Source organism: Berghia stephanieae, chromosome 3, assembly GCF_034508935.2.
Source record: "Berghia stephanieae isolate SIO BIC M18660-M18661 chromosome 3, UCSD_Bste_1.3, whole genome shotgun sequence".
Classification (NCBI taxonomy): domain Eukaryota; kingdom Metazoa; phylum Mollusca; class Gastropoda; order Nudibranchia; family Aeolidiidae; genus Berghia; species Berghia stephanieae.
Window position 1 is genome coordinate 24,380,363 of NC_088362.1, and position 24,569 is coordinate 24,404,931.

At 33.2% G+C, this 24,569-nt stretch overlaps 1 protein-coding gene across 15 annotated transcripts in view; it reads left to right on the top strand.

Moving 5' to 3' along the window:
• The window catches only part of LOC144967404 (intermembrane lipid transfer protein VPS13A-like), a 162,796-nt gene that overhangs the window by 110,653 nt on the left and 27,574 nt on the right, over window positions 1–24,569 (top strand). For 12 of the 15 annotated variants that reach the window (XM_078904553.1, XM_078904556.1, XM_078904561.1 and 9 more), the window contains 16 exons: window positions 425–505; window positions 1,029–1,222; window positions 2,197–2,311; window positions 3,467–3,601; window positions 4,112–4,201; window positions 4,661–4,879; window positions 5,981–6,064; window positions 6,969–7,079; window positions 7,549–7,701; window positions 8,976–9,101; window positions 9,933–10,066; window positions 11,470–11,605; window positions 14,360–14,468; window positions 14,720–14,883; window positions 18,065–18,112; window positions 23,582–23,818. In XM_078904553.1, the coding sequence (XP_078760679.1) occupies window positions 425–505; window positions 1,029–1,222; window positions 2,197–2,311; window positions 3,467–3,601; window positions 4,112–4,201; window positions 4,661–4,879; window positions 5,981–6,064; window positions 6,969–7,079; window positions 7,549–7,701; window positions 8,976–9,101; window positions 9,933–10,066; window positions 11,470–11,605; window positions 14,360–14,468; window positions 14,720–14,883; window positions 18,065–18,112; window positions 23,582–23,818 (2,136 nt within the window). The remainder of the gene's footprint in view (window positions 1–424; window positions 506–1,028; window positions 1,223–2,196; window positions 2,312–3,466; window positions 3,602–4,111; window positions 4,202–4,660; window positions 4,880–5,980; window positions 6,065–6,968; window positions 7,080–7,548; window positions 7,702–8,975; window positions 9,102–9,932; window positions 10,067–11,469; window positions 11,606–14,359; window positions 14,469–14,719; window positions 14,884–18,064; window positions 18,113–23,581; window positions 23,819–24,569) is intronic. The other 3 variants (XM_078904559.1, XM_078904560.1, XM_078904567.1) reach the window with 1 other exon arrangement.

The window sequence follows — 24,569 nt, forward strand, 5'->3', positions numbered from 1 at the left end:
CTCTTCTCTCTCTCACTGTCACTCTCTCATATTCTCTCTCTCATTCTCTCTCTCTTCTATCTCACTCTCACTTTCTTATATTCTCTCTCTCTCTCTGTCTCTCTCTCTCTCTCTCTCTCTCTCTCTTCTATCTCTCTCACTCTCATTCTCTCATATTCTCTCTCTCTCCCTCTCTCTCTCTGTCTCTCTCTCTTTCTCTCTCTGTCTCTCTCTCTCTCTCTCTCTCTCTCTCTCTCTCTCTCTCTCTCTCTCTCTCTCTCTCTCTCTCTCTCTCTCTCTCTCTCTATCGCTATCTATCTATCTTTCGATCTACCAATTTTGCACATTACATTTCACAGTTTGAAGTATGTTAAAACCAGTTTTGTTTTGCCCCCCCCCCCCCTCTCTCTCCTCCTCCATGAATCCATATTTTGTTTATGTTCAGAATGGAGTCAAGTACAGCGTAGTGATGGATGTGGACATGTGGCATGGAAGAAAGATTATCCAGTTCTTTTCACCTCTCAAGGTAATTGGTTGGTCCTTTCTCAAATCTATTAGCCAGTGTCCAATTCTCTCTCTATCTATCTATTTAAAAAATATCTCTTAAAATTAATCATGCCAATTTATATTTACTTTTATTAATTTTTCTTTAAATATTTTTTATTTTATCAATTTGTTTTACAGAAAGCGTGTATCGACTTTGGTTTTAATTTTAACAAAATTATTTTGCTTATGCAGAGGGGTATTTCTAAGTCATTGAAGGTCACTATTATATTCATGAAGATGCATATCAGGGACTTTGATAGCCTCACATCTCAAAAGTACTTCTAATGTGGGCCATTATTCAAGAGTTCCTCACATAGATTGTCTTATTCTCATTGAATGACCTTTACATCCTCCCTTCGTTACTTACTTAACTTTAAAATAATCTGACCTTATTCCCATTGAATGACCTTTATATCCTCCCTTTATTACTTCCTTAGCTTTAAAACAGTCTGACCTTATTCCCATTGAATTCCCTTTACATCCTCCCTTCATGACTTACTTAGCTTCAAAACAACCTTACCCTGGCCATGGATGTCTACTGTCGGTCTGAAGACCTCAAGAAATTCAAGGCAACACGAGACATGGCTTCGTCTGAAAAGTTTTCCAAGATTGCTACAGTTGATGCCGAATGTGTATATCCCATTCCTCTGTTTGTGGCATACCATTGTCCCATCTATGTCAAGCCTTCAGACATCAGGTACTACATGTTAACACAATTCCAATCTATATATTTATAAACTGGAGCTTTTTATAAATCACAAATCCGCTGAACATGCTCAAAGTGCTTTATAAGGGGTCCCAAGCCAACAGCAATGCTTAACTTGTAGGACGAGACATGGCGCCAGTGAAGCCCTATTATATTCTTTTATTTTTTATTTTTTCCAGTCATTTCAGTTTCCAAATGATGGTAGATATTAATCTATAGTGATATAAAACTATGATTTAAAACTTCACAGACTTTTAAAAGCAGATCTTTATTCCTTTTTCTTTTTCTTTTGTTGTCATTTCAATTTTAAATGTCCAAAGGCTTTTTAGATCAGTTGCACTTCAGACATGAATTGATAATCTCATTTCCTTGAGAAATGCATAGTAACAAACTTGGGAACACGCACTGGTGTAAGGTAAAATTCTGAAAAAAAGGTTTGTATGAAACAGTGTCGGACATTTGATTTTTGGGGATGACTTTTTCTTATAAATTTTCTTTCTGCTTTGTCTGGCACTGTTTCAGATTTTTTTGAAATGCCAAATTCTAAAGTCCTTACCATGAATCATATGAGGTTTTATTTAAACCTATAACTTACGATGTGTAAAAGTTGCTGTTATGAAAATGACATGATTAGCCTTTTCTGCAAATGAATAAAATAAAAACATACACAAAAAACCCCCAAAAGACCCCCCTATTGTTTATTTACAATGTGATTATGTTGGTTTTGTTAATTGGAAGATTCTGTTTTGCGTATCTAAGCTATGTTTCATGTATTTGACCAAGTGAATATTAAGCTGCATGAAGCTGTGAACTGTATAAAGTAATGTACAAAAATGAATAAAACAGCTCCAAAGATGGACAAAATACCAATCATGGAACATTGTTTCAGGCGCAAAACCCTTCTTCACCCTATTGCCAAACTGCTGAAAGATAAACTTTAAATCTTGAATTCTCATCATTCCTAGTTACGAGCTGACTTACAACTCCCTATGGTGGCCTGAAATGTTACAAGGAAAAGACAGATTGAAAAGCTTCCTTTGCATGTCTTCCCTGGAGGAACAAAAGTCATTTCACTTCAAGGTAAGAATGAATAAGATTTTATTATAGCCCCAGTATGCTGTAGGGAAAATCGGATGTACTCTGAAATAAAAACAGATTATGGCCAGAAAACTCGTCTTCCAAACGTCGATCAACTAAAATGACCCTCTTCTTGCCAATGCGCCTCACCGTGAATTCCCAGGTCTGAGAGTCGTTGACAAGATGGGGGTAATTTTATTCGATTGAGAAGTCGTAGGTTTTAGAGTTATTGACAAAATGATGGCCATTTTATTCGATTGAGAAGTCGTAGCTTTGAGAGTTATTGACCAAATTATGGCCATTTTATTCGATTGAGAAGTCATAGGTTTGAGAGTTATTGACAAAATGATGGCCATTTTATTCGATTGAGAAGTCCTAGGTTTGAGAGTTATTGACAAGATGGTGGCCATTTAATTTGATTGAGAAGTCGTAGGTTTGAGAGTTATTGACAAGATGATGGCTATTTTAATCGATCGATATTCGAAAAACAAGATATCTGGCCAAAATTGTGAATACGAGTATGGCAGAAATATTCAATTTTATTTTATTTTAAAAGATAATTAGGATTTTTTAAATTTTATTGAGATCGGGATGTAAGCAGATTGTTAACAATAAAAGCTTAATTGTCTTTGAAGTAATTTTATATAGAAAACACTGTTTGTTTAGGTAATTGTTGGTTTTGCCTGACTGGGAGATATTGAATGGAATTCTTAAGAGAAAATAATTGAATCACGATTTCTATTTCCATTTCTATGTAAACCATAAATGTCAATAAACAATTGCCAACCAAATTTTGAGAAAATTGAATTTTTGAAATAGTTTAGGTAGTTTATTAGGGAGGAAGTGAAGCACAATTGTATGGTCTTTGCTTTATACCCAGAAGGTATTGAGTTCGACTCCCTCTCACACTGTGTCACCTTGAGCAAATAACCTCACCCTAGCTCACTTTGCAGTACTGCAATGTGGCTGACACCTGGGTTATTGCAATTTTTCCATGGAACAGACCTGAAAAACAAATTTCCGCATGGGGATGAATGAAGGAAAATTTTAGAATTGGGGCATTTTATAAAATTTATCATTTATTTTTATATATTTGATGGAGAGGAATACTTATGCATTTCTTAGCTTTATAGCTTAGTTATTGGTTTCATGTTTCAGGCTGTGTGTCGAGAAGGAGAAAAGCTGAAACCCAACCAGACAGTCCCTAAGTCTCTACCTTACTACACCATTACCTTGTACCCTCCTGTCGTCCTTCACAATTATCTTCCTTATGACATCAACTTCACTCTTCAGGTTAGTAAAAAAAAAACCCAATCCACTTTGTGATCACCAAGCTCGTAGAAGCTATGGACTGTAATGCGTATTGAACTAACATCTATATAACAGCTTGAAAAAAGAACAAAATACCTAATAAAAGGATTTTTGGCTCTTGTCACTTCTTGTGCATAGGCATAATTTGTAATGTAGAAAAGACATTTTTTATTATTTTAGGGTTTTTTTTCTTTCATGTTAATAAAAGTTTTTGTAAAAGAAAAAGACACAAAGTGAGTTCCTATTTTTGATAACTTAAGAAAACAAAGATTGTTACTGGAAGAGAAAGAAAAGTGATTTAAATTGAGAATTGTGCCGTGCCTATTTGTCATTCTTGTGCATTCAATCCATTTTCAACCCTGTATGTAACAGGACATTTCTTATTTATGATAAAGGGCAGAGACTTTTAACTGAATTCATTTTTTTTATGTTTTTGTTTTTAATTTTTTCTCTACTTACCATAAAATGTGCATCTATTTTTACTAATGCCAGGGCTTGTCCAAACCCAGTAGTCTGACCCATGGAGAAGCCACTCCTTTGTACACCTTGGACACCAGCAACTCATATAAGCTTCTGATCACTGTAAGTCTGTTTGTTGATTGTAAAAAGTAATTAACAAAATTGAATACAACAGTTTCGAAACAGAACAAAATACCATACACGAAACGTTTCGGGCTCAAAACCCTTCTTCAACCAAGAACACTGAATAAAAAAATAAATACATTACTTTAAAAAAACCAGATAAACAGCTGAGAAATATTTTTCAGGTGCCAAATGTTTCTCTGCCATTTTTGAAAAATCGATGATATGACTTATATTGAGATTGTATAGGAACTTGACATCTGGTGTTTAAATACCTCCAAGGAAAACCTATCTATGATTATATAGTCATTATATTTGTTGAAAGCTGTATATTTTGTTTTAATTTATTTTTCAAATCAGTATATTGTTTCTATTGTCTAGAAATGCTATGTTTTTAAGTCATCCTGTATTTCTTTCGATGCCAGTAAAAATTTACAACAGTAGCCTTTTCATTTGTAGTTACCAGACTACATGGAGTCTGACTGGTTGGGAACTCTGGACATTTCACCCGACATGGATGAGTTTAGGGCAATCACAATGGAGACAGAGGCAGACTCGGAAAATATGAACAGACATCTGAGTATCAGCATTCACGCCGACCTCTCAAACTCTCTAGACCTTTGTATCTATTCTCCTTATTGGATTGTCAACAAAACAGATCTTCCTCTACAGCTGCGGGTAATAATAAAATTATAATAATTTCTTTTTTTTCAAAAATTAAAGATCAGAAAAACCTCAGAGAAGAACTTGCATCTTTTTTATACTGCTGCGAGTTTTAATATGATTATAATAATTTTTTATTTAAAAAAAAATAAAGATCAGAAAAACCTTAGAGAAGAAATTACGGCTGTGAGTACAAATATGATAATAATTTTTTTTTTAATTAAAAAAAAATCAAAGATAAAAACCTCAGAGAAGAAATAGCACTTTTATTTTACAGCTACTTGTACTGATAGGATTATAATGATTTCTATTTTCTGAAAAATTAAAGATCAGAAAAACCTTGGAGAAGAAATTGCGTCTTTTTTTGTTTTGTTTTAACAGCTGTGAGTTCTAACAGGATTATAATATTTTTTAATTTTAAAAATTAAAGTTCAGAAAAACCTCAAGGAAGAAATTACATATTTTTTACAGCTGCAGGTACCAATATGATTGTCATTTTTAAGAATTAAAGAAGGTTTGAAAAAAAAAATGTCTTCTCTGACTTATGAATCGTTCAGAAAGCAATGCTTTAAGTATTTCAGTCAGTTCCTAATTAGTAAGCCATGCTTCTCAGAGAGAGATAGAGGGGGGGGGGGGGGGGGGGGGGGGGGTCAACAAAAATCATGCACATGTCATAATCTTTGTGTGTGAAAAGTTGTCCTTCAAATCCATAAAGTTCCTGGAGAGATTATCTAGGCTTCTATAGTGCTTAATGGAAGTAGGAGTTGCTTGCTACCATTTGGATAGGAGGCTAGTATATCACAAAATACTTTCTCCCAAATCTCACAGACCCCGCAACCCAATCACTGCTGGATAAACCGGGGGTGTGGGGGGGGGGGGGGGGGGGGGGGTCTTTGACCTCACCCAGGATTGAGGGTTCTCTTTCCCTGTGAAGTGAGTGCTCTACCATCTGAGCTATCTGGACCTTCCCACCCCTTCATGAGTGAAGTGGAGCATAAAAGGGAAGTGACTATTTGTTATTTAATTAACTTAATCACTTTTTGATAAATTCTACACATGTATAGATGTAATCGACTTTGTAACTATGAAATAATCATCGTGTCCTTGATTTTTCAGGGATCTCTTTCTGAAACAGTTTATGAATTCAGCTCCTCGCACAATTTGCTGCTGTTCAGGTTCAAGAGAAATAAAAGGAAAAAGGTGATTGATGAGTTTAAGAATGTAGAATTAGCTTTTATTAAAATGGGATTTGATATATTCGACAAACTTAGTCCCCAGTTTTCACTTTGCAGTACTGCACTTGTACTGATACCTGGGTTTATCTTCAGTTTGAGTTTTTATATAGCTTTGGATCAACTAAATGTGCTCAAAGCGCTATAACAGGGGTCCTTAGCCTACAACAACACGTAACATGTTGGACAATACAGGACGCTTAAAAGGCGATATTATAATTGTTTTTCAATATTAACAATGCTGGGACTCATTTTACACCTATGTATAGTGAGAGCATGTGAATAAAGAGCCTTTTCATAGTGAGAGCATGTGAATAAAGAGCCTTTTCGAAGGACTCAACATTGTGCTGCAGGCCTCTAGGCAGGTGTAGATGACAAGATCTCTATCTTTTCTGCAGATTGACCTGAAAGGTAAATTACCCCAGAGAAATAATGCAAGGTATTTTATTGCTTACTTAATCCTCTGTGCTGTTTCATCAAGATTAGGTCAACATTAGGGAGCTCAAGTGACATTCTGTCTTCCATCGGCTTTCGAACTTCCCGCAAGTCCAACCAAAGGATGTCATCTCTCTTTCTACCAATCTTCTCCATGTCTCCCAATTTCCCTGCGGTGTCCATCTAAGCGTTGTTTTTGGGGATTGCTCCCTCCTTTGTTCAGCAAACATTCTATTCTCCATCTTCTAAATATGACTGTTTCAAAGATGGGGAACATTTCAACTTTTTGTAGAAGTTCCATAGTTATTATTTTATTGGGCTAAAAGATGTCGAAGATTATTTGTTCACACTTGTTTTGGAAGATATCAAATTTACTGCAAATGATTTTTGTTGATTTAGGGAATACGATTATTTTAAATTATTTTATTTATTCTTAGACTAAGTTGAGAGTGTACGAGTCCCGCTGGTCTCAGTCTTTCTCCACGGACACCATTGGCAGTGGAGGGGTTGTCATCTGTCATGACAAGGAGAGAGGGAAAAAGTACATGGTAAGCTTGTATACAATTATGTTGACTACACTGGATTTTATATATTCATTATTATATATATCTATAAGTCCTGTGAAAATTTATCATCTTTCAGGAAATGTCTGAAGACTGAGTTGTTCCGTAAGGCTTATTTTTTATGAAATAGATGTTGCTTAGATTTTATTTCTGTATTCATGCTTATTATGTAGTATCGTGATTTAAAATTTTCTGTTTTTGTTTTTTAAACATTTTATTATGTAAAGTGCTGCAGACCACGATTAACGTGGATGTTCAGGCGCTATGATTAACGTGGATGTTCAGGCGCTATATAAATTCATGATTATTATTATTATTATTATTATATTATTATTATTATTATTATTATTATTATTATTATTATTATTATTATTATTATTATTATTATTATTATTATTATTATCATTATTATTATTATAACTATTATTATTATTTCATATTATCATCCTTTCAGTTCCTGGTCCACATCACTATGTCCAAGCTTCAACTGACCAAGATAGTGACCATCATGCCTTTCTTCCTGTGTATCAACCAGTCGAGACATAAATTACGATACATGGAAGAGAACGAGGACGCTGATTTGTGGACTGACATTGATAAGGATGAGGTGGGATATTTATCTGGTTTTCATTTTTATATTTCTCTTATATTTTCACTGAGATGGAATTTGGTTTGATTTCTATTTATTTTAGTTTTGTTATCTGTATTTTTAAATATGTGATTTCATTTTCCAAGAATATCAGTCTAGACACATACTGGAAGAGATGAAGTATGTCAGTCTATGGACTGATATTGATTGGATGAGCTAGGATATTGGTTGGTTTTTATTTTTGTATGCCGAGGATATTTTCAAACATGTTACTACATTTGTAAAGGTTTTGTTTAACCAGTTAACTGCCATACTTTAGAAAGATGTGTATTTTAAAAGTTGACTAGAAAACTTGTCTTTCATATATCTATCAATTTTAATGACCCTCATCTTGGCAAAAACTCTCAAATCTCTGGAGGTCTTTGTTAAATTCCCAGGTTTGAGAGTTTTTGCCAAGATGAGGATCATTTTAATCTGTTGATATTTGAAGGATGAGTTTTCTGGCCAAATTTTTAATGCTCGTCTTTCTGGAGTATGGCAGTTAACTGGTTAATACTGACTATCTTTCTCAGTTTATAGAAGACTAGAGAATTTATCACCCTATGATTGGTAGAATTTTCATGCTTATAAAAAATCCAACTACACATATTTCTGACATATGAATTAAATGGTGACCAAAATTATCTTAAATATTTATTTAATCTCTAGAGTTCACCCTCACTGAAAATCAAACAAATTTGTTCGATTTTCCATGCATATGAACTTGAGAGAGTTAAATAGGACAATGAGATGATACAAAGTATTCATTTCCAATAGGATTAACGTACTGATGTTAGGTTGACTTTATTTCTAGATTTGGCTAGTTTGCTCATTACGACTTGATCTCTCATAATATAACAAGAATGATTAAGTGTGAATAGACACCGTTTTGGAGGTCACGATAGCTCAGTTGGTTGAGCTGTAACTTCACACTCAAAGAGACCAGGATTAATCCCATGCAAAGTTGAGATTTCTTGCTAATCTCCCTGTCCACCCAAACATTAATTGGGTAGCTAAGTCTGTTATCTCTGGCAGAAAGAACTTTTTGATTGATTAGCATCCTATCCAAAGGGTAACAAGCAGTTGCTATTGTCATTTTAAAACTTTAGAAACTGTGACAAACTCCAGCTCTATGGGTCTTGAGAGGCCTACTTTAACTGATTAATTTACTCAAGAAACTGTCATGTTGAAAAGATAGTACAGATGTCTGTTTACATAATAATAAAATTACACTCTCAAATCTTCCTGTACAGTGTCAACCATTTTGGCCAGTGACGGAATCCTTCAACATGTTTGTCAAATTTGATGGGAGTAACGTCTCCTCTCTCCATTTCCCTATCAAGTCTTGCCATAAAACTGTATTGAGAATGGACCAAGGGGTATGTATGTCCCAAATCACCTTTCTTGTGCACCCTATGTTAAAGTAAAATATTCATCAGCTCTTCCAGCCGGATAATTTATAACAACAAACCAAACTATTTGTGACCTTAAACATATATAGTCTATATAGTCTATTAATGGTATGTGTTTAAGTAAAATACTCATCAGTTCTCATACAAATAATTTATACCAACACACAAAACTATATGTAACCTTAAACATTTATAGTCTATTGGTGGTGTGTGTTTAAGTAAGATACTGGTTGTTCTGCCTACCAGATCAATTGCACCAACACACAAAATTATGTTTAACTACATAAACGTTTATAAATTGCTAGAGAAAATTTAGCTGCAGTCTAATTAATAACAATACCAAAGAGTTGAGTGACATGATCTACATTTATTCTATACAATATTAACCAAAATGGGCAAAGAAAGCATTTGAAAGAAACATTTATTTATCTATGATATGATGTATATAAAACTGACTTTTGGTCCAGTGGTGTAACACTTACTTTTGCACCTGAGGGTCTCTGGTGTGAATCCAGGTAGATAATGTTGAGTCCTTGGGAAAGGTTTTTTACTCACAATCTGTCACTGTACTCAAGTGTTAAATGAATACTGGCCAGTACAGCATTGGTGTTGAAAGCAATTGTAATATCACCTTAAAGGCGTCACGTCTCATCAGACATGTTAAGTTTAGGTTTTGGACACCTTGTAAAGCGCTTTGAGTAAGTTTATTGGTCATTATGCTATATAACGGCTCAAGTTTTTTTAAAGGTGGTGATCACTTTATTCTAATATAATTTGTAATTATTTAATCTACCACAGAGAGCACTTTGTGTTGAAGTGACAGGAGGGACAGAGACACCAATTACTGTCATATTCTCTAATTACGAGATAGGCGATGCTCCGTCCCGTGTGGATAATCTGTGTGAGGACGTCTTCATCAAGATTCACCAAAAGTAAGAACTGAGCAGACAAAACTGATAGATAATCATGATAAGAGTTATCCTCTAAGTCCACCACAAATCAATCCTTTAGCATAACAATGTTTAGGTGTGACTATGTGGTCTTGTGGTATGACACTCAATTTCGGATTGGAAGGTCCATGGAAAAAGGCTCTTTACTCACATTCTGTCACCGTACTCTGGTGTAAAATTTTAAAATGAGTACCTGTCTTGGTGTTTGGGTGTATGGGGGTGCTGAGTGTGTATATGGTTAAGGTTTGTATACGTGTGTCTTGGTGTTTGAGTGTATGGATGTGCTGAGTGTGTATATAGTTAAGGTTTGTATATGTGTGTCTTGGTATTTGGGTGTATGGGTTCTGTCTAGTATGTATGATAATTTATATAGTCTATCTTAAGCAACATAGAGCACTTGTCAGTGAAAGAATGGGCACTGTATAAATATATTAATACATTATTTTATCGCATAATCTTGGTGATATTTCCCCACCATTTACATTGATAATGCAAAGAGTATGGAATTTTATGACTGTTCATTCAGTGATGGTCAAAGAGATGCATTAAAAAGAAGAAGCCCTTCAGATCAGAGCTGTAAGGTCCAGGTCCCTTTGTGTTTGAACCAAGTGTACATACTGAGCTAGCAGGACCCCCGAAACAGAAACGTGCAAAAAACAATTAGGATAGTTACCTTCACATGAAGTACAGACCATGGCCTAAATAACAAGTGTGTACAAATAATTAAATGTTATTATTGAGATATTCGTAAATCAATACCAAAGGAAATCAAAATAAAATGCACTCTAGGTAGACAGGATTTTAAATATTTAATATTCCTTCTATGGTAAACATATGTGCAGCTATGTGGTCTTGTGGTATGACACTCGCTTTCGGATTGGAAGGTCTTGGGTTCGAGCTTCACTCAGTGCATAATTGAGTCCTTGAAAAGGCTCTTTACTCTTATTCTCTAACCGTGCTCAGGTGTAAATTGAGTGGCTGACTGTTAACAGCATTGTCTCTGTCTGAAAAAATTGTAATATCACCAAACAAGTGTCATGTCTCGTCCTATATGTTATGTGTTGCTGTTGGTCAAGTACCCCTTGTAAAGTGCTTTGAGCACGTTTAGTGGATATTGCGCTATATAAAAGCTAAAGTTTTTTTTAAAATATATGTTTAGACACCACTCAAAACTATGTACCTAACCACTACAACTAAAAGAATAAGTAAAAAGACTGTACTACTTTAGTAAGATGTATACAATGGTGTCTATGGTTGTCTATTCAACTCCAATAAAATCACACCTCAATTTCATGTTGATAATCAAATTCAATCTTTTCCCACAAAATTTTGCACTCATGAAAACTACAGAAAACTTGGATACAATGTATATTTTATTTTCTCAGAAATCAGAGTCAAGTAACACTTCTATCCCCAAACCAAAGTATCCTGTATACATGGGATGAACCGACTGCAGAACGTACTCTCATGTGGAATGTCTATGGCAGAAAGAAACCCAGCTACCCTGCTTTCATCAGCAAGGTTTGTTAGCCATCTTCGTCATACTTTGTTAACCTTCTTTTCCATTTTATTCTGTGTGGCTATGTGATTTTATAGTATGACACACCTTTTCAGATCAAAAGGTCCAGGGTTCGAGTCCTGCTCTGAGTGGCGCACAGTTGAGTCCCTGGAAAAGGCTCTAGTCACATTTTCTCACCATACTCGGGTGTAAAATGAGTACCTGGCCGTTAACAGCAGTATCTATGTCGAGAAAAATGGTAATATTGCCAAACAGGTGTCATGTCTGATCCTATATGTAATTTATTGAAGGGGCCATTAACCCTCCCTGCTAGCTACTGCGTGAGGTCATTGGAATTCAACTGATATCAGGCAGTTCCGTGTCCAATGGGGGCAATTATAGATATTTATGGTCTTATAATATGTCTGTATAGCGGGAAAACAATAACAGACTCTTTCAATTTATTATTTTGATTTGAAAAATCAGTTGTCTTTCTAAACATCAGTGAAAATTTGACATTCTTGTGGTTAATCGTTTTCTTTAAATATCACAAATTGTGGATCTAATTTTAATTGCTTGTAAATTATGGTGCACTTAAATAAAAAAATTGGTATTCAAAACTCAGTGGCTGTATCTCAAGAGTTTTAATAAATATCAAAAGTACATATATGCATCTATGTCCCTGTGCATTATTATAATATTGGCAGTTGATTTTCTTGATTTATTCATGGCTTTGTTAGTTCTGTATATTTTTTTTAGCACTTTCGTTCCTCTCACACAGTTGTGTTGGTCTTTACAGTAAACTGATATGATTTATGTCATTATGTGGTAAAATAACTCATGAGGATAATATTTTATTGACCAGTAAAAACTAAAAACCAATATTGTGTATGATTTCAATATCTCAATTTACCATCAATCTGCTTATAAAATATAACCTCTTTACAAGAAAAAAAGCAATCACCCAACAATGTTACTGGACATAATACAAATATTGCAGTATCAGTCATCAATTACAACTAACCCTAAGCACTGGTACGGTTAAATTAAATGATTGCTCAAACAGACGGACACAGTATGTGGACAAAAGAGGATTCAAAATTATGAGGGCATATCATTTATTCCAAGTAGCAACCTCTTTCTCCTTATCGACCAACTGCATTCACAACGAACATACTGTCCATACAGGCTATATAGAATCATCTCCTTTCTTCCAAGAATACACATTTAGTCATTGTCTTATAAAGTCATCTGATATACCATTGAACTCCAGTCAGTCAAATTTAGAGATAAAACAATTGAATAACAGTCAAAGTCAAATCAATATAACATCACAGGCATACCACAGCAAGATCGTTTAATTTTTGGGAAATCACTGCCATATATATCTAGACGTTTCAGTCTATAAAAAGTTAACACATTCACTTGTGCACAAAAGGAGAACTTGAACTTACATTATATTACTTATTCAACATGCAAAAATAAGAGTAATTGAGATGGATTTCAATGACCCTAAACATTGACACCTATATGACACTATATGGCATTTCCTGAGACAACCACACAAATGCAGTATACATCTTTAAACAATAATGCCTAACATTAATAAAAAATGTAATTTTGACTTGAATCTTAAGGGATTTAAGTATAGAAAAAGTCATCAAGCCATTGAAAAGTTGGCATTCAAATGTGCCCAAAACTACATAATATTTAAATCAGTTAAATGCTTTAAAAAAATAAGATTAATAATATTTTCATCCAACGGTTTATATTTTATTCCAAAACTGATATTTGGACATAATTCATGGCATGGAATACTGTGGGAGAGAAAATTAGGATCTTACCAAGTCATGCCAAATAAGAATTTTACAATAAAAAAAAATTATATCTTTTAAGATTTTACTGTCCGGACAACAAAACTTGGCATGTGTCAAGATCATCATTTTTACTTTAAATTATGCTTGTTTCAATCATTTTCTGCTGCTGGGAATGAAATTATTAATATGCAAATTACAACACATTAATTTAATTGATAGCTCTAAAACCACTAAATTGAGCAGCCTTAAGAGAATACATTATTATCAACCATGGCATATGATGAAAGAAACCCTTGCTTTGCTTGTGGTGAAGGAACAATTTTCATATTCATGTTTGCAACTGAGCAATACCATGAAATATTGCAGCAATTAATTACCATCAGCGCGGCATCACAGATTCCCCCTGACCGCTACCTGTTCCACTCATGGGCTGACCTCACTAATGGGGTCGAGTTGACCTAGCACTAAAATACCGCTCAGAGGGGAAAATGCCACGCAGTGAGTGATATTGTGCTATATAAATGCTCAAGTTTTGTGTTTTATCTTATTCAGTTGTAATTATTGACAAGTCTGTCTTTAAAAAGTAATAAACAAAATAATAGCTTCAAAAAATATCCAAATACCAAACACGGAACATTTTGGGCTCAAACCATTCTTCAGCCAAACAGTAAAAACATAAATACAGTTATATGTAGATGTTGGGACTTAATAGACTAAATGGAAAGTATACAATTATTTGTAGATGTTGAGACATGTTAGACTAAATGGAAAGTATACAGATAAAATATGTAGATTTGGGACACAATAGACCAAATGGAAAGTATACCGTTATATGTAGATGTTGGGACTCAATAGACTGTAAATGGAAAGTATACAGTTATAATATGTAGATGTGGGGACATGTTACAAAGGATGATATGTTATTTTCCTGATAGATCACTTAGTTATTTTGTCACGCAGGATGGATCAGGCGAGGTACGTCTCAGGGTTCCATCCTTGAAGGCCACTGGGAGTTTGAGTGTGGATTTCCAAGAGGCCAACGATGCTGATGAACACAGTAGTCCTGAAGGTATCAATCTTTCTCTATCAACATTGATTTATCAACACATCTTATTCGTGTCTAGTATTTCATACGTCATGTTGTATTGACAAAGGGGAAACCCGAAAAATCTCCAATTGACTATTGTTTTTATTCAACCCATTGTTTATGCCAAGTCCATTTTCATGTTTATTCCAGTCTAGCTTTTGGTTCATTTAATTCCCTTATATTAATGAAAATCGTCTCTTTGATTTCAATGGATTGAATTGTTATTTCCCCAGATGAAAGTGACGATGCCGACACGGTAGATGGACTGATTAACAAGTCTCTACTTGGAAAGACTCGCTCAGACAAGATGGTCATTTTCTGGGTCTCTTACTTAGATGGTCATCAGCGAGTTCTTCTCTTCACCCAAGACGAGAGAGTGGCAAAGTCTTTGAGAAAGGTAACACTGTCACCAGTCAGATAGTCATTTTACACCTGATTATGATGAGAGTAATAGAAAAGATGTTTGATAATCATGGCTGTAAATGTACCCTACCACCTCTACTGGCTGTTATCTTAGGAGGAACTAACAGATTCCAAGAATTGAATTGAATGTAAAAACGTCGAGAATTATGAAATTTGAAACTTGGATGGATTGAGGAATACTATTCATTCTTCCAAATCGGGTGGATGAATATTAATAAAAACTTTGAGAATTGACACCTGAAAGTCCATTTTCTGTGTCTGCTTCACCTAGACATAATACTGGGTAGAGATGGTAAGGCACATATTATAAATCCATTGTCTCAATCTGGTATTATGTCAGGTCCAGATGAACATTTGGTTTGGGTGTGCGACTATGTAGTCATGTGGAATGACCCTCGCTTTTTGAATTGGAAGATCTTGGGTTTGAGCCTCTCTCAACGCATAGTTGAAGCCTTGAAAAAGGCTCTTTACTCACATTCTCCCCCTCTACTCAGTTGTAAAATGATACCTGATCGTTATCGGCATTGTCTCTGTCAGAAAAATTGTAATATCGTCTAACATGTGTCATGTCTTGTTCTACATGTTTGATGTCAGGGACTCTTTGTAAAGCACTTCGAGTATGCTTAGTGGATTTTGCTCTGTATAAAAGATCACTATTTTTTGTTGTTGTTTTTGTTAAAAACTAGATGAAAAGTGAATTTAAAGTTAAAATTATGAGAGATGTGACATTTTACTGTTTAGCTCCACAAACATTTCTATTTCTTCTCGATAAAACAAATAATGTGGGATCTAGTCTCGTATTTATGGCAGAAAATTCCATTTTGTCCCATCTAAACCATTCTGATATAATATCGTTTTGAGTGGTGGGTCTCAAATATGCTTTTGGTTGTGGGATTTCCTCACACTTACGTGATGTACCTTCCAGCTGTGTGTTTGTCTTGTTTGCATGGTGTAGATTGAGGATGGTACAAATAATGACACGTCATCTATATTATCAATTATCTGTGGTTACTGTTGTATATTTAAAAAAGAATAACACGCTGTAATATATTCTCTGTCATTATTCAAAATTTCCTTTTATAAGTTTGATGCAAATGTTGCTTCTTAAAGCACAAAGAAATAAATAAAAATAATAAAATGGAATAGAAGCTTCAATATAATTCACGAAGACAGATGATGTGGATGTGTTAGGTTTTCCGTTTGTCAACAAAACACGATCAATGAAAAACAAAAGACGAATTAAATTAGAGAGGATGGCATTATAAAAGCAAATTAACTTTGTAAATATCTGTGAAATTTATTTGAACCTCCTATTCTGTTTTCCTATTCTTATTTATTTTATGAATTTGTGGAAGGCAGAATACATGTAACACAGTGGTAAATGGATCAAGAAATGTTTCCTTATTGTGATTCAATGTGTCAATACGGTGTTATCGGAATAGATTTTTGAAGATTATTGAATTGATACTCAAAGCCATCATAATGAGGACACTTTAGTTCTTGGAAAGTAACAAACAAAATTAAGATGTGAAAAAAATGTATATGAAACAGTAATGAAAACAAAGAAGAAAGAAAAATACAAGGAAGGAAACTATCCCAAATATTCAGCCTACCTCGACTGGGAGTAATGGAGTTGATTGGTCACATCTTGAGAACAGGAACCATTATCACTCATCAGTCCTTTTGGTTGGAACTTCAAGAGACAAAAGAAGCTGGGCGTCCAAAACAGACATAGAGATGCTCACTGTCTGATGAACTGAAGATGGCAGGTCTCACCTGGGAGACTTCCAAAAAGATAGCCAAGGACAGAAGCAGATGCAAGACGCTCATAGAGGCCCTATATTTTTCCCAAAGGAGTGAAGAGGATGAACTTAAATAAAACAAAACTTTTAACACTTTGTCTGGCACTTTTTCGTACACACTTTTTTTTAGATCATTATCTGACACCAGTGCCCGATCCCTAACTTGTCACTGAGAATCAAAACTCATTCTCCTCAGTGAAAGCATTGGTTCTAACACAGTTTTTATGAGCTAATCTTTAAGATCATTAATCGTAAGTTCAACCTGACATGATACCATATTGAGACAGTTGGTCACAAGGGCTGTATGTATTTATACTACAATAACTTTGTGAGTGTTTCTTCTCATTCTGCATGACTTAGTTTGGATTTATTTTTCCTGTAAGACGCTCCCCTTGTTTTCTTGCGTTTATGTTTTTTCTTGTAATCTTGTTCTGTTTTGTTTTTTGTTTTTTGGTTGGATTGATTTTTCTTTTCCTTTTTTTGTTGTTGTTTTGATTTGTTTTAATCAACTTTTTTTCCCATATATTTTAGAGATATGACAATGGTTGACAGTTGAGATCCAAAGGGTCTTGAACATTGTGATCAGTGATTTTAGCAGTTTTGAAAAAGAAAAAAATAAATAGAAATTCGTCTTGCTTGAAACTTTTGTTAAACTTACCCGAAAGAAAGAAAAAAAAAAGATTTTTTATATAAAAAAGACAAAAAACAAAACAAAACAAAACAACCCCCCCCAAAAAAAAAAATCAAAAATCAAACAAAACAAAACAAAAACAAACAAACAAAAGAAAAAACAACAAAAGACCCCAACAAAACAACAAACTTTTCAAAGAATGCTTATGTTTCCTAGCCACAGATGTGTGTAATGTAAAATAGTCATGTGATCCATGAGGTCAATCTGGTATCATTTCAGAAGAAACTGAATGAAGAAAACTGAGAAGAAAGTCAAAATGACAGAAATGATGAAAATTCTAATATTTTATGAGACAAATTCTAACTAATATGTTGTGAAATGAATTCCAATATTTTATGAGATAAATTCTAGCCAATATTTTATGAGATAAATTCAATATTTTATGAGATAAATTCTAATGTTTGATAAGATAAATTCCAATATTTTTTAAGATAAATTCCAATATTAGATGAGATAAATTCCAATGTTTTATGAGTTAAATTCCAATATTTGATGAGATGATACCGTTCTGAGACTATAGGTCACATGATATTAGATATTTCAGTTTCTCATAGGTTTTCATTGAAAGGAAATAAGTTGAAATTGCTATGAAAATACTTGTGGCCCAATTTTATTATGCTTTTATTTGGCAGTGAATTTATTGTCCGTACTTCACTCTATAGGGTCATGTCCAGAGTGTAGATTTACCACGTAGAAACAATCGGCTACAGGTAAAATAATCAAGAATAATCTATTATGTCATTTCCTTGAAGACCCAGCCTACATGTGTTACCTCTCATTAATTTACCAATACATTACCGCCTTCAATTCATCAATTTAAGCATAATATAATCATTATCCCCATTGAGTGCATCTTGAAATTTTATATATATATATTATTTTTTTTTATTTTTTATTTTTTAAACAATATTTGAAACAACATATGAGGATGTTTTTAAATTGTTTTTCTAGTAATGTAACTGGTATACTTCTAAATAAGGCAGGTATACTTTGGTATACCAAGACATTTCTTGGTATACATCTAAATAAGATATTTATTGTTATACTCCTAAACTATACTGTGCTTGGTATACATCTAAATAAGCCCGTGATTGGTATACTTCTAAGTAAGACTGTGATTTGTATAATTCTAAATACGACCTCGATTGGTATAATCTAAATATGACTTGTTATACTTCTAAATAAGACAATGATTGGTTTACTATAAGATTGTGATTAGTATACTTCTAACAAGGCCATTGGTGTACTCCTAAACAAGACTGTGATCAGTATACTTCCAAGATAGAGGTTTTGTATACTTCTAAATAGTTATTGGTATACTTCTAAATGAGACAATGATAGGTAAACTTCAAAATAAGACTTCTAAACAGGACTGTGATTGGTAATCTCTAAATAAGACAGAGGTTCGGTATACTTCTAAACAAAACTGGTATACTTTTAAATAAGGACTGATCGGTATACTTCTAAATAAGACAATGATTGGTATACTTCTAAATAATACTTCTAAACAGGACCGTGATTGGTATACTCATAAATAAGACAGAGGTTTGGTATACTTCTAAATAAGACAGAGGTTCAGTATAATTCTAAATAAGACAGTTATTAGCATACTTTTAAACAAGTAAATGATCTCTATGCTTCTAAATAAACAGAGATTTGGTATACTTCTAGATAAGACGGTTATTGGTATACTTCTAAATGAGACAATGATATGTAAACTTCAAAATAAGACTTCTAAACAGGACAGTGATTGGTATACTCTAAATAAGACGAGAGGTTTGGTTTATTTCTAAACATGACAGTGATTGGTATACTTTAAAATGACTGGTTGGTATACTTCCCATTAAGAGAGTCATTGGTATACTTCTAAATAAGACTGATAGGCATACCTCTTAATAAGACAGTTATTGTATACTTCTAAATAACACAGTGATAGGTATATTTCTAAATAAGATTGAGAGTCAGTATACTTCTAAATAAGACAGTTATTAATATACTTTTAATAAGAGAGTAATTTGTATAGTTTTAAATAACACAGTGATTGGAATAGTTCTAAATAAGACCGTGATTTTTTTACTTTTAAATATTGCAATGATTGGTATGCCTCTAAATAGGACTGTTATTGTTATACTTCCAAATAAGACAGTGATTGGTATACTTCTAAGTAAGACCGTGGTTGGCATAATTCTAAATAATGCAGTGATTGATATACTTCTAAATAAGACTAGATTTTTATGCTTTTGAATAAGACAGTGAGAAATCATAGAATTGTGGCTTCAAGTAACATTTTTTTATGATTGTAAATTATGCTTGTTTTTAGGATTACGCCACCTGTGAATGTAAATTAAAAGGTTAAATAGGTTGCCTTTTAGTCATCACTATTGAAATAATAATTGGAATGTTTTGGGCATATGAGTAAAAAAACAAAACAATTGACATTACATATTTTCCCGAATTTGACAAAACAATTGGGACCGATGGTATGGTGCGTAGAGAGAGATGTGAAGGGAAAAATCGAAATAGAAATGATTGAAAAAAATTTGGATGACACTTGTATTGAAGAAAATCAGTACCAATTATCAATTGTTGCCAGATAATGTTACTCTTTCAAACAGTTCCACCGCTTAATGGGGATAACTTTATTTTTCTCACCAATATATTGACATTGTATTAAGTGGTTACATTTCTTTTCCCACATCTTTCCACTTAATAAGCTTATCTCCCTTTACACCCTATTTCATCAGCTTGCGAAAAAAATAGCCTGATATAAAGCTTTCATTATCTTAGACACCTCAACTTTTCGATATATATATATATATATATATATATATATATATATATATATACATATATATATATATATATATATATATATATATATATATATATATATATATATAGCATATATAATATATTATCTGACTTTGCATTTTGACTAATGATGTAACAGATTAACCCACATGTCAGTTTCATGACTTGCTTTTTTTTATTCTTCTTTAAAAATCATTTTGAGCAGCTGTGTTTTACTTAGTCAACTTAATTAACTGGAATCACTTATTTGCTATTGCAGTGTCTGATTGCAACACGTCTTATACCCAGCATTTGCTTGGGGAAAGGGATTGAGGAGGGGGGGAGGGAGGGGTGTTTGAGTGGAGTCGTGCTGTGGTGTTCGTGGTCTTGAAGGTGATGTCCGACAGGCCAACAGTGTTTGTGAAGGTCTTAGGGTATTCTTGAAGAAAAATGTTTTACAAGTATAATTTATTATTTTTTAAAATTCATTATTATGGAATCACTCAAATTAAACTGACGTCACAAACTGTGGATATTTTTCATTTAGCAATATCACTCAACTGTTCCTACACACACACACACACACACACACACACACACACACACACACACACATAAACAGTCTGATTAGAATTAGAATAGACTAAGAGTAGATAGTTCTCACTTGTAAATACAACACAGATACTTAAATACTTTTAATGGATATGCACTATATAAATATAAAAGCTCAATTTTTACAGACAAATAAACCATGTAATGGTAATAGTACTTTGTAATGAATACTAAGTGCTAGAAGCTGTGGACTTAAAAAAAGTAATTGACAAAACAGCTTTAAAAAAAAGAGTTGAATATCAAATACAGAACGTTTTGGGGTCAAAAACCTCTTTTAAGCCAATAACAAAAACGTTTAAAACGTGAATACATCATTTTAAAATTAAACAGGTTAACGTTTTTAGTATTTTTGAAGAAGAGTTTCGACCCTGAAGCGTTCTGAGTTTGGGATTGCGTCCTCTTTTTAAGCTATTACATTCATTTTATGTACAAGATGAGTTAGAATTTTGTAAAAAGACTTTTAATGGTTATCGGCATTTGGAAAGGAAATAGACAATGAGATTTCATCCAGATAAATGCCAGGTTTGAAAATGAGAAATAGAATTAAGCTAATAAAGTCTAACAATATTGTTTTAAAAACATAACATGAAAAATACCAAAGAGTTATGATTGACAATGAGGGTCAATGGACAGAACAAAATGAATACGTGTGTGAGATGGCAAATCCATTGTTGCTTTTGAATGGATATGAACTTTTTGAAGATAGCATAGTTTATGAATATTAGATAATATAGCTTAGATTATGAATGTTAGATATAGCTTAGTTTATGAATATTGAATATAGCTTTGTTTATGAATATCAAATTTAGCTTAGTTCATGAATAGTAAACATAGCTTAGGTTGTGAATATCAAATATAGCTTTGTTTATGAATATTAAATATAGCTTAGATTATGAATATTAAAAATAGCTTTGTTTATGAACATTTAAAAAAAGCATTGTGTTTAGCAAAGGTTATATCATATTATATTCTTTCACCACAGATCATAATATATCAAATCATTTCAATATACAGAGCAATTACACAACATGAATTTAATGCTCCATGATAATTTAGAATAATCTTTTTACTACAACGATGCCAGTACGTTTATCTATCATATATAAAAATACAAAAAGACTCTAAAGACGTGTTTACAAGAAATAAGCTCTTTAAACAATATAAATAACAATTATAGCAGTGTTTGTGACCGGTCTAAAAACCCATGAAACCGTTCAGGTTAAGAGTGAGGCACCATATTATGTCCATTATTGAAATGCTTAGTCATTTAGTTATTATAGATATCTTCCTCGTATGATTGTTATACTTGCTTAATCCAATGTGTATGGTGTCTGATTATTTTATCTCTCATAATAGTTTAAACTTACAAATAGATATATCAATGTGTTATTTCAACTGTTTTTAATTATTTCAATTACATCCTTGCTGTCTATAACTTGCTTTTTCTTTGAATACACATATGTATGGTCCAGCATCTCAAAATGGAATTATATCTTAATGAACAAGATGGAGACATTGAGTTATATGTCACAATGATCAAATTGAGGAAAACGAAAGGTTTTGTAATCTAAGAAACCAAAACTCTCTCTCTCTCTCTCTCTCTCTCTCTCTCTCTCTCTCTCTTCCGTGTATTCATCTATTTCAACTCAAATGTCAAAGGCTAATCTCAAAATTCAATTAAAAAACCTAAGGGTCATCCCGACATAATACCATTGTGAGACAACTGGTTAAATTGACACGTTACATTATACCATTTTCATTATCTGGGCATTGAAACAGCATTTAAACAGTTGTTAAAAATATCTTTTCAATACAAACTTTTATTCAGCAGCCTTTATACCACATGTCCTTCCTCATCCGGCTTTATGTTGATGTTGTCAACTTGAATTATTATTTTTTTTTTTGGTGTAAAAGATGCATACAAAAAAATGTTTTTCAATATAACTTGTTTTTATTATCAATGTTTACCACTATCTATCCACTCTATTTTGTTTACTCACTTCCTTATCTGAACCAGCGATCAGCTGAACCATGGTCTTTCTGGGTCCATAACCATGACTTGAAAGTTGGATGCCTTTTTCATTTTGTTTGAAATGTTGAATAATTAACTGTTTCGTATTTATACACTCTTTGCTATGAATATAATTTAGTAGATATTTCAAATTTGTCAGGGTTTTTGTTTTTGTTTGGTATGAAAAAAAAAGAGGAGGGGGGGGGGGAGCTATTGAGCTTTCCAATATGTTCCTTTTCTCTTGACATCTCAAGTAACGTAGCCATGATTTTTAAAAATTTCTTTTAATAAACAACAAACTATTCAGATGTCCGATGTAGTAAGATTTTTGCATTGATGGTAAGCGTTCAAGTAAAGTTTTCACCAATTCTTACTGCCAGATCATTTGTAGCAACAAACATAGTTGTGTTATCTTAATCATTTATAGCCTGATTAAGATAATTTAGTGAGAATGTGGCGGTCTAAAAACAATAACAATTAGCTGAGTGATGTCATCTTCATTTAGAATATATATATATATATATATATATATATATATATATATATATATTTTATATATATATATATATATAATATATATATATATATATATATATATATATATATATTATATATATATATATATATATATATATATATATATATATATATATATATATATATATATATATATATATATAATATATATATATATATATATATATATATATATATATATATATATTATATATATATATATATATATACATATACATATTCCTCTTAGATAAACGAAGGCGAGAATGCTGAATTGGCTGTGTTTGCAGCTCTAGAGGGCATCACAATATCTGTGCTGAACGGACTGTACAAGGAAATGGCACTGATGACAGTTTCCAGCTGCCCTGCCGTCTGGGAAGTGGAGGTTAAGGACAAATGGAGGACGCTGAATGTAGAACTGTCCACATGGCTGGAGGACCAGTGGAGAGGGGAGCAAATGGCTGCCAATTTACATGGACAGATAGAGGTTGGTTGGTTGGTTGGTTGGTTGGTTGGTCGAGGCTGATAGATTGGGTGGGATCCTTTGACCTCCCATGATGGGCAAGAGGTCACTTTCTGTGTTTTCTATCCCCCTTATATCTATTTTTCCAAGTTTACTTTCTGTCTTTGTCTTGGAATGGGATTGCTTGGTTTTTTCCTGGACCTTGCCGGAGTCCTACACTGAGAGGGAAACAGACATTGTATTCCTCTTAGTGGGATCATGTGCTGGTGTATATGGATGAGACTTTAGGTGATCTCAAACAAAGTACACTGATAGTGTGCTCTTGGAATCTGCATATGTTCCCTATTTGAACCATTCCCCTTTGTCTTACCTTTTCTCTTATGTTTTGGCTATCCCATTTCATTCCTTTTTACTGGAGCTGAAATGACCTAAATGTGTCACAAGTGCCATAAAACCCTTAAAAACAAATTTTAAAAACGAGGTTGTGTGTATGTGTGTGTGAGAGAGCTAGAGAGAGAGAGAGAGAGAGAGAGAGAGAGAGAGAGAGAGAGAGAGAGAGAGAGAGAGAGAGAGAGAGAGAGAGAGAATTTACATTTGTAACGAGATTCATGATGAAATAAAAAGAGAAGAATCGTTATTTCAGTAAAATTGTTAATCCTGTTTGATTATGAATAGAAATTTTAAGACTTTAGAAATGTCAGGACTAAACTGAGAATCCTAACAATCTTGTTATATGTAGGTGATTTGGTTTGGATTTGTGATTGCAAGCATTTAG